Source organism: Dipodomys ordii, unplaced genomic scaffold (assembly GCF_000151885.1).
Source record: "Dipodomys ordii isolate 6190 unplaced genomic scaffold, Dord_2.0 Scaffold43, whole genome shotgun sequence".
In the NCBI taxonomy this organism is placed as follows: domain Eukaryota; kingdom Metazoa; phylum Chordata; class Mammalia; order Rodentia; family Heteromyidae; genus Dipodomys; species Dipodomys ordii.
In genome coordinates, this window is record NW_012267259.1 from 2,298,514 (window position 1) to 2,309,945 (window position 11,432).

General features: G+C 41.3%; 1 protein-coding gene across 1 annotated transcript in view; it reads right to left on the reverse strand.

Annotated features, from left to right (window-relative positions):
- Cfap53 (cilia and flagella associated protein 53) overlaps positions 1-11,307 on the reverse strand; it is a 17,405-nt gene extending 6,098 nt beyond the window's left edge. The window contains exons 1-5 of the mRNA XM_013018986.1: positions 11,019-11,307; positions 7,078-7,307; positions 6,102-6,275; positions 1,699-2,002; positions 732-950 (exon numbers count right to left, since the gene is read on the reverse strand). Of these exons, the coding sequence (XP_012874440.1) occupies positions 732-950; positions 1,699-2,002; positions 6,102-6,275; positions 7,078-7,307; positions 11,019-11,201 (1,110 nt within the window). The 5' untranslated portion in view covers positions 11,202-11,307. The remainder of the gene's footprint in view (positions 1-731; positions 951-1,698; positions 2,003-6,101; positions 6,276-7,077; positions 7,308-11,018) is intronic.
- Between the last annotated feature and the right edge of the window lie 125 nt (positions 11,308-11,432).

Sequence of the window (11,432 nt, forward strand, 5' to 3'; positions counted from 1 at the left end):
AGCACCAGAAAACTGGAAGTGGCACTGTGACTCAAATGGTAGAGCACTTGCCTTGAGCTGAAGGGCTGAGGGACAGCACCCAGGCCCAGAGTTCAAACCCCACCACTACCACCACCAACAACAAAAAAAGACAGCCATGTCAACCAGCTATTTCAGAAGATAGAGATCAAGAGAATCATGACTTAAGATAGGCCCCGGGCCAAAAAACAAAAAACAAAAAACCCAAGACACTATCTGAAAAACAGCTAAACCAAAGCAAACATTAAAACACATCACAACAAGTCAGTTAAAAAACACCTGTAGGACAAGTGCAAAATCCTTAAAAAGTTCAACCAAATTCTGAAGGTACAGGAATCTGTTCTGATACAGAATGCTTTCCCTTCATCTCTGCCTGACACAAAGCCTCACGTATCGTCTAAGTACTGACTCAAACACTACTGTCCCAGTTTGTCTTCCTCAAATTCTAGGAGCTCTCTAACTTCCTTGATTGCTGGAATCAACCTGGAGCACTCATTTAAACATTCACCATCCCTGCCAAAATTTTGGTATGAAGAATATGACTCTGTAGCCTTGGGATTTCTGTTTCTGACCTCCCAGATATTACTGGCTCCTGCTGCTGCTGGAGCATAGTGTACCTGCAGCACCCTTGTATTTAGGGCTGCTTTCTACAAGACTGAGCACCCAACTGGAAATCCCCTACAGGACTTAGAAGTGGGCAATAAAAGTCTTACTCTTTTTTGCTTATTTTTATCTTCTTCTTCCTGTAAGTTTTGTTGGGCTCTTTGTACACGTTTCATGTTCAAGTCCTGCTCTTCTCTGTACTCCTGCTGAATATGTTCTATCTTCTCTTGTAAGGCCTTTTGCAAAGTGGTCCTCAGTTCCTGCTTTGCCTTCAGTTTCTTCATCTTCTCTTGTTCATCCTCAAATTTAATCTGTGCATTGTCATATTCCTAAGGTAGAACAATAATGAAGATGATGCATTAGTACAGTTAGACAAATTAAGTTAGTGCATTTGCTACACAAGATGAGACTATGGGATTTCTTGGAAATATGCAAGTGTACATGCATTCACATGGACACACACATTCATACTTGAATTCAAAGGCATTATAAGAAACAAAACTTGGCTTTTCACAGCTGGGTTAGTAATAAAGCTGTGTGTAAATTCTTGTGTATGAGGGAAATCATAAAGTACTAGTGGAGTTCAAATATGCAGAAGAGTATAAAAAGAAATCTCCTTTAATCACAGTACCCAGTACCCAGCTATTTAGCATTTTGGTACACTAGCCTTCTAGCCTTAATACTTTTGTACACATCTGCACAAAATAATGGGTACATTATATTTGGGCGTGGGTGTGCTGGTACAGGGGCTTTAACTCAGGGCCTGGGTGCTGTCCCTTAGCTGTTCATTGAAGGCTAGTGCTCAAGCAGTTGAGTCACAGCTCCACTTCTGGTTGTTAAGAGTCTCATAGACTTTCCTGCCCAGGCTGGCTTCAAACTGTGATCCTCAGATCTCAGCCTCATGAGTACTTAGGGTTACAGATGTAAGCCACGGTGCCAGACATGGGTATTAAGCAGCACTGAGAGTCCAAAACTGGTAATGCGCCTTGGGAAGCCACTCAGGCCCTCGGGCAGACTGTACAGTCACACAGTACTTGGGAGCTATGGAACCCTCCACCCTTTAGCAAGAGTCATCACCAGCAGGTGCATCTCCTCTTTCTTCAGCCGCAGAGCCTCCTGCCTTTGTGCCAGGTTGCTAGTAATCTGCGTGGTCAGCCCCAGGCGTGTGTTCTCCACCAGCTCCCTCTGTCTCCTCTCCTCTTGGGCTTCTCGCTTTTCCTTTGCTAAGCGGTCCTCCTCCCAGAGCTTGGCAAACATCTTTTCTTCCTCCAGCTTTTGTCTCTTCAGCTCCTCGTTGAAGGCTACCTGTGCTTTCCTCTCCTCCGACACTACCTTTTCATGGATGGTAAACAACTGCGTGCGGAGCTCCTCACAGTGTTCCCTGAAAGCAGAATTTGTGTCTAAAGCTTTTCATGAGGCCCCACTCTATTTATGTACATCTCTATGCAGTCAGGGATGAGGAAAGCCAAAGATCTGACTATAGGCCATCTGCAGAGAGGAGCAGGAGGGAGCAGGGAGGCAAGTTCCAGGAAGACATTGCTAAGATGCACACACAGGAGTCAGTCAGAGTAGGCTTTGAATCCTAGCTCTGCCATTTCCTGCATGGCCTTGGATCAAAATTTCCTCAGCTCTTTCCTCAGCTGCAAAATAGCTGCCTTTGAGATTTTGGTAAGGCAAGCAATAATGGATGTAAAAGCTTGCTAGATAATTGGGGCTCGTTACATTGTGGTGCAGCAAACAGGAGGGATAGGCACCTCTAATGCGGCAATGCAGTCAGGACTGCTCAGAAGATGCTGCATGCACCGCCAAGAAAAAGCTCTGGGGCCAGTGCGGGCATACCATCCAGAGGCTTCTCCTGCACCTGCCTTCCCCACAGAGGGGGTCCTGCCCCCTGGCCCCTGCTCTTTCACATCAGGGCTGAACATCAAGTTAGCCTCTCCTTCAGTCATAGTCATTCAAATACCTTCACAAAAAGTTCTTCACTGAGCTTGCTATGGTTTGAATCTGCTTTACAGAGGGTTTAAGCTTGGTCCTTAAGTGTGCTAAGTTGTAGGGGAAGTGGTGGAATCTTTACGGTCTCACCACAGGTGGGATTGGATGGGAATAATTAGGCCATAGGGTCACCAGCCCCATGAATGGAATATTGTTGTCTTCAGTCATAAAAGAGTGAGCCCAGCCCCTCCCCTGTCTCTTGTTCTTTTGTACACATGCTCCTTTCACATTCCTTTTGTCCCTTCCCACCTCTCCATGGTGTTGTGACACAGCCAGAGGGTCCTTATCAGGATGTTGGCTTCAGACCATTTGGACCTTCCAGCCACCACAATAGTGAGCCAAATAAGGATTTTTGTAAGTTACCAAGCCTTGGGTATTTTGTTAAAGCAACACAAACCTGCTTATGTGGTGCTGAGGAATCGAACCCAGGGCCTCATACATGCAAGGCAAGCACTCTACCACTGAGCTACCTAGGGATATTTTTTAAAATTCCAATATTCTACTCTTCCCTGTCTCTCTTCTAAGCCAGATGAGTAAAATCAGACATCTGGGGTTGGATAACCAGGTATCAGTATTTTTTTAACAGTCCAAGAAGTTCTAGTATACATCCAAGTTTGAAAACCTTTGATTGAAAGCAATGCTCTGAACAATGGATCCTCCTGGTTCTAAGTCCAATGCAGCACCAGGAAGCTGAAGCTGTGAAACAAGCTCAAAACTTTGAAGATATTTGACTTGCTAAGACTGAAAGGATGAGACCTAAGATCATGACAGTGGTTGGTAATACTACACACATCAGGTATTTCGACTAGTCTCATTTCTCCAATCTCTTTAAGGGCTGGGCTCACAAATGTCTATCTGCCTGCCTCTCTCCCCCCTCTTCTCTCTTCCCCCCACCTCTCTCATTGGCCTGGATCTCACAACCCCCTGGCCTTAGTCTCCTGACTGCTGAGATGATAAGTGTGCCACCTATCTTTTTAGTATGTTCCATACTATGCACTGTCACAACAAATATTGCTGGTTTAGCTGATATGTAATCATGCTCAGTAGCAACATAAATGATAACCAACAGTTATCCATACTCTATGGAAGTCTCAACAAGGTAGCAGAAGCTGAAAGTGCTAGGGTACCAAAATACACAAATAAATGAAAGGGGGAAGGAACACATAATTACTAAAAACCAAATTCACATCTCAAATTCATCAGTAAATTTACACTAGAATTGGCCAAGGCATCTTATTAAAGTCCTTCCCAATCCTATCATTCATACTTTAAAAAGTAATTAATAAAAAAATTAATAAAAGCCCAAAAACAGAAAGAGTACAAATTATGACATTTCTAACTACAAAATTAATTATATTTATTGAAGAAAAGCAAGAAAATACAGAAAGTTTCCTTAATAACACTATCAAGCAATAACTATTACTTGTTAGTCTATTTTCTTACAGTTTTATGTGTGTGCATGATACTAGCACTAGGGTCACCAGTCTTTGTTTTATATCTCTCTCTATATATTAATTAATACACATATATCCTCATATATACATATATATACAAATATGCATATAAGGATACATATACGTACAAGGTATCTATCCTGTATCATATATGTATGTATATACACAAACACAAGATCTCTTGTATCTTGAATATATACATATATGTACATTAAACATATTGTGAACAATTCCTTAGAAATATTCTTAAAAATAATTCCTTAGCTAGGTGTGGTGGCTCATGCCTGTAATCCTAGCTACACAGGATGTTGAGATCTGAGGATCAGATTCAAAGCTAGCCCAGGCAGGAAAGGCTGAGACTCTTAGCTCAATGGAAGAATGCTTGCCTTGAAAGTGCAAGGGCTTCAGTTCGATCTCACACTGCAACACAAACAAAAAAATAAATGACTACAATTGATACCTGTCTTTTAAAAATAAAAATAGGTTACAAAGTACCATGCAGTCACTTAAGAAAAAAAACAAAAAACTGTGGTATGGAGCTGGGCACCAGTGGCTCACACCTGTAATCCTATCTACTCAGGAGGCTGAGTTTTGAGGATCATGGCTCTAAGCCATCCCAGGCAAGAAAGTCTGTGAAACTTTTATCTTCAATAAACTACTCAGAAAATGCTAGAAATGGGGCTGTGGCTCAAGTGGTAGAGTCCTAGCCTTGAGCAAAAGAAGCTCAGGGACAGCGCTCAGGCCAAGTTCAAGCCCAAGGACTGGCAAAACAAACAAACAATTGTGGTATATTTATAGGCTATAGCCTTTATTACAGAGCTTATTAAAGCATAATATTAAACCATAATAAAAAAACCATATTATTAAACCATAATAAAGTTTTGAACTAAGGAATTATTATTATTATTGTCAGTTGTGGAGCCTGGGCACTGTCCCTCAGCTCTTTAGCTCAAGGCTAGTGCTCTACCACTTGAGCCACAGTGCCACTTCCAGCTTTTTTCTTTTTGCTTATGTGGTGCTGAGGAATTGAACCCAGGGCCTCAGGCATGCAAGGCAAGCGCTCTACCCCTGAGCCAACTTCCCAGCCCTCTGATGATTTTCTTAAAATAATTCTCTTCCTTATACAAAATCAATGAGTACAAATACTGTTGAGGCATTGATGATGGCGGCTGCTAAACCACACCAAATTGATAGTGTGTGGAGAGATCCCCGTACCACACATGTCTGAGGAGATCAGTAGGCCTTCACACTTCTGCAATTATTTATTCTGTCCAGTAAGAAAATTCTAAGAGCCAGCAAACAAATACAATTATTAATTGTATGCTATCATGGCTACTATATCTTATAAGTTATTAGATATATAAAAATTAAATAGAGAAAAGATTAAAACAGTAAACATCAAGTGTTGGGTCCCTATACACTAATGATTCATCTGTTCACTGGACTTCAGGCAACCCTGATTTAGAAATGCTTACTTTTATTGATCGATAGGTAGATAGACAGAAGATAATAAGCATTGTTAAAGAGAAAGTGTAAAGGTTTGAGTCCTTCACAGTTTACAGATCACTTTTACACATGATAACTTATTTGGTGCTCACAAGTGTCCTACAATTTAATGTCCCTACTTTAGAATTCAAGCAACAAAGCCTCAAGAACCCTAAGTATCTCCCCATGTCACATAGCCAGCAATACCATTCACAACTATTCTTGAGTGTTCATTACCTCGTGGGCATTCTACTCACTTTGCCATGTGCAAATGGTTGCAGTCTTCATAGCAATGAATGTCTCAATGAACACTAGTATGAGTTCGCTATCTTATCTTTCGAAGACAAGCTAGAATATTGCAGCAAAATTTTCAGATAAACTCAGTATTTTTACTTGCTCTCATCTATAATATAATTACCAAGACTTAAAAAGTATAATAGCTATTTCCATAACCCTAAGGCTATAATTTACTGCAAACTAGCACTCCTAAGTCTTTTTCAAACATACCAATTTCATATTCTCTTTATGTGTTTTTTCCAATTCCATTACCTGAATTGCTGATCTAATTTTTGAGCCACAAAATCCTGTCTCTCTCTTTCTTTTTTCTGTTTTAATAATTTGGTTTTCTCTCTCATTCTATCCTTTTTCTCTTCAATGGTTTCTCCTTTTGATTGCATTTCCATGAAATACTCATACTCTTCTGCTGCCAAAAGCTCACGTAGCCTGAAACAAAAAGACAAAGAAAATTAATGTGCCCCATTTTACTACATGATTTTTGTTAAACTTAATTTCTTAATTAATGTCAAATCATAAATTCCACAAGGAAAAGATCATTGCAGTTCTCCATAAGACAGCAGTATGTGTAGACAGCAATCTGTGTCTTACTGTATTTGACCATACACAAATAAAATATTAAGCTTATCTTCAATAAAAGTAGTAAAATAGGAACTGGAGGTATGGTGCAGCTAGTGAAAGCATGAGGCCCTCAGTTCAAGCACCAGTACTGGCACAAGAAAGCAAAGGAAAACAAAAAATATCATATTGTAATATTTTACGGTTAACCTATATTTTGATAGAAAACAAAAGGATATAGTGTTTTATAATTTATTTAATTAAAATCTATTTGCCAGACACCTATAATCTTAGCTATTCAGGAGGCTAAAATCTGAGAATTTCAATTCAAAGCCAGCTGGGGCAAACAAATCTAAGAGAGTCTTATCTTCAATTAGCTAGCAAAACACCTGAAATATAAAACAATATCTCCTTTTGTTTTCCATCAAATATATGTTAAGCCAAGTAAAAATATCAATAATCAATAACTATTGAGTATGAGTAAGTCAGCCATGATCTTTACTACACTTGCAGGTTTTCACTGACCAATACCAAACCGTAGTTTTAGGGGCTGGGAATGTACTCAGAAGTAGAGAGCTTGCCTAGCATATATGTTGCCCTGAATTTGATCCCCAGCACTGGAGAAAATTGTAGTTTCAGTAGTATCTCATAGTCTGGGCTTTTTGAGCCTTACTTATTTCGTCTTTCTTCAGTATGGAAGAGAAACCCTTGCATGGCATCTTTGACTCTTGCTTGCACAAGGCTGGCAAAAGACTTGCGGTCACTGTGTTGGCTCCACTCAACCTTCAGGCGATCCCTTTCACGTGACTTAATGTTAGCCAAAGTAGCATGATACTTCTGGTGCTTGCGTTGGATTTTTTCCCCTTGCCGCTCAGTCCCTTGGGGTTTGGGAGGCTTGGCTCTCTGAAAACAAAAAAAAAATGATATTTATAACTAAGCTAAAAATCAAAAGCATGTCTTCAGTGAATCCTGACCTTGACTGATACTGAAGAATAAATTGGGTACAATCCATGATAACTGAAAAGTGTAAGCACTTGAGGAGTAACTTTTTCTACTTTCTGAGTTTATGCTTAAGAATTACAAAATCAGTCTCAAATATAGATGCTTCTTGCTCTATAATGGGACTACACTCTGATAAACCTATCATAAGTTGAAAGTATTGTTAATAAAAAATCGCATTTAACGTATCTGACCTACCAAACATCACAGCACACTGTTGAATGTCTATTGTTCATTCCCATGATCCTATGCCTGCCTAGGATCTATGCTATGGCCTAGTTTATGTAAACAAGGAAAGCATCTCTGGTCAAAGTACAGTTTCTATTGAATTCCTATCATTTTTGTATCATTATAAAATAAAAATCACATATTGAATCATTAGTTGGAGACTGTATTTCTAAAGTATCCCTTGGGCAAAAGTGGTAGTAAAAATAAAAAGAGAGCTCTAGAAATTATTTAATCAGAGCTGGTGTGAAGTTTGTGAGATCTCATCTTAGCCAATAAAAGGCTGGACAAAGTGGCATGTCCCTCCATCGCTGATATCTCAGCTACTCAGAACATAAAGAGGAAGGACATGGCCTGCCAGGGCATAAATGCAGGATACAATGCAGAAAAAAACAACCAAAGCAAAAAAGGTTAAGGATGTGGCTCAAGTGGTAGAATATCTGCCTAGCAAGCACCAAGCCCTGAGTTCAAACTCCACTCCCACCGAAGTAATAATAATAATCAAGGCTTGAGGTACATATACTTCCCTGAAGTAGATGGTGACACAAAGGTGATGTTAGGGGATTATCTATAATCCATTATCAAAATTATTTGGATCCTACAGGCAGTTAATCAGAGTGCTGTTCTCTTATTATTTCTGGACCATTAGAAATGCAGATGCAACAGAGAAGCAGAGCAGGACCACTGATGCATGATAGGTAAGAGACACAGCAGGAACTAGGACTCCTGGTAGAACACTGGCTGAGAATAGGACCATATTCCAAGGTCATGCAGAAGCAATTACCTCAAGAGAGGAATGGAAGTTAGGGGTTCTGAAAAACCGGGTAACAGCTACTGGACCAAGAGGCCCTGTTATGCTATGTGCATCTTGTGTAGGAAATTGTATGGGAAGGGACTGATCTGTATGAATAAAGTATGACCTGGAATTCTTTGAAAAGGCGATCCCAATCTAAGTACAGTCTTGATATAGTACAAAATCTATATTGTTCAACAAGACTTATACCATAAAAGATATGAAAGTTTATATTTTCTAGTAACAGAAATGAAACAGGAAATTAATTTTGCTAATATATTTTATTCAACCAATACAATCAAAATATTATCATTTCAAAATGTGACAGGCACATTTCAAGTGGTCAAAGTCAGGTTTGGCTAGTGACTACTATATTGGACACTGAAGTTCTGAAACATGCTAAAGACAAAACAACACAGGATTAAGGATCTTGTTACTGAAGAATTTTATTACTATAATATCTCATATTAAGTTTCCAGAAAATAGTTTACAGTTTGTCTTTAAAAAAAAATCTGTAGCAAGATATTGATGGATCACACCTGTAATCCCTAGCTGCTTGGGAGACAGAGAGAACTACAGTTCCAGGCCAGCCCAGACTCCTCTCTCCTCCCCCCCCCCCCCCCCTACCCCCCACGCCTGCCAGAAAAAATTCAAGATTCTATCTCAAAAAACACTAGGCCTGGTAGTTCATATCTGATATCCCATCTATAGTCGAAAGCATAAAATAGGTGGATCACAGTCTGAGCTGGCCCATGCAATATCTCAAAAGCTACCAGTGCAAAAAGGGGCTGGAGGTATGGCTCAATGATAGAACATCTGCCTAGCAAGCACAAAGTCACAGAGTTCAATCCTCATTATTAACCAACAAATCCAATGCCTTCATTCTGGATTTGAATCTGGCTTCCACCTATTACTGTGCTTAGTGAATCTTTTTCTTATCTGTCAAATGAGAAAAATATGTATCCTTACCAGCAGGCATGCAAGTAAGTTTTTATTGATTTCTCCTAGGGAATTCCTTGTCCAAATCTCATCAATTTGTGCTTTTGATTCTTTCCCTAACGCAACTCTCTAACATTTCTTATCACACTAGGACATCTGAGGAGCAGATGCACCAAGTCTGACCTCTTCCTTTTCCTTTTAATTCATCAACCTATAAGTATCAAGATTTTAATAGACATGCTTCTTTGTTTTGGTCATATTTTTTCCTGTTAGTTGTGCATTCCCAGCCCAAGTAATAATGCCCCCAAAATGGACAACCCCTGGGTGGCACATGTGGATACAGGACTCCAGAGTCAATCACTTTTTGTCCCTCAGTCTGAAAACTACAGCCATAGAAGCTTCCTGTCTATTGTTTTCCAGCTCCCAGCCCTATAGTTTGGACTGAGAAAAGGAGTAGGTCTGTAAATTGACCAAAATTTGCCACAACTATAATCTTTGATTATCCTTCTAGAATCATCCATCACAGACAATATAGACAATACTCACTTCTAATGGTTTATATATGAGTTGTTGCTGCAACCAGAGTATAAGTTCTTTGAAGGAAGTATCCAGCTTCTAATGCGGAGGAAGCCTACAGGGTCATAGAACTTACTCCAGTATCTTACAGTGCTTATGCATGCAGGAGCCCAAGCAATTAATCTGAGCCAGGAGCTGGCTTTGAATCTCCAGCCTCAGATCTCAGCCTCCGAAGTAGCTAGGATTATAGGTGTGGACCTAAGTCCTGACAAATTGGAAGAGGGGCAGTAATGCAACAAGAATAACGCCTGGAGCCGAGCACTGGTGGCTCACACCAGTAATTCTAACTACACAGGAGGCTGAGCTCTGAGGATCATGGTTTGAAGTCAATCTGGGCAGCAAAGTCCATGAGCCATTTATCTCCACTTAATCACCAGAAAACACGAAGTGGTGCTGTGGCTCAAAGTGGTAGAATGCCAGCCTTGTGGGAAAAAAGCTCACGAACCTGAGTTCAAGCCTGACAACCAACAACAAAATAATTAAAACCCAGGAGGTCTCTGTTCAGTGTGCTTGCTCCTGTTTCCAGTCACTAGCACAGCCGTCTGCCTCGCTGAAGTCCTATCCAGTTGGTGTCCTCCTTTCTACAGCCCCTCCCCTCCAGATGTTTCTGCTTATTACTCATGAGTTGGCACAGAGAAGTTCTATAACCATGCACAACCCTCACAGTCAAATTCCCCTTCCACAGATGACTTTCCTAGGGGCACAGAACCAGCCCAAGGTGTACTACTGAACCGTGGCCCGCCCAGACTCCAGGCTCAATGTCTTTTTCACGACCCTCATCTCCTCGCCCCCTCCTTAGTGCAAAGGACATATTTCCATCCGGGACCTAGGAGAGAGAAAAGCCCCCGCTCCCGCCCCCGTGTTGGTGAATCTTCATATTAGAGATTGTGAGTAAAAGAGCTAATGGTAGGGCTTGAGCGAGTAAGGGGAACTAGTGAACGACCTCGTTTTTCCTTCTTCCAAAATTCCACTCATCAGATCGGCAGGTTCCCCAGGGAAAGGCAGTGCTGGGAGAGAAGTTGGATTCAGGGAGACCCGGAGAGCCGAACCTACAGGATCCGGCACACACGCCCTCCGCTTACCACCGCCACCACCTTGGGAGTAGATCCCTTAATCTCCCTCTGCAGGACTCCAAACCGCTGGCTGTACATTTTCCGGCCTCCAGACCTGCCGGCCTGTTTTGCAGAGGCAGGTCTGGTTGCCAAGGGAGTGCCTGTTGTTTGGCTTGAAGGTGGTGGCGGGCCGGAAGTTGTTCCTGTTGCCATGGGACTCACAGCCACCGGCACTCGCGACTTCCTGTTGCTGCAGTGAAGCCGAATCTCCGTCTACATCCTGCCGGTCCACCCAGCTCCTGGCCAGAGCTCAGGAAGCCAAGCTCCCGTCCCCTCCGGTTCGGCGAATGGCGGGTGGGGATTAAAATTAAAAACCTCTTTAGCTCCAAGAGACTCAAAGGTCTAAGTATAATTTCAGACGGCTTTGCTATTTATAGCCTGTAA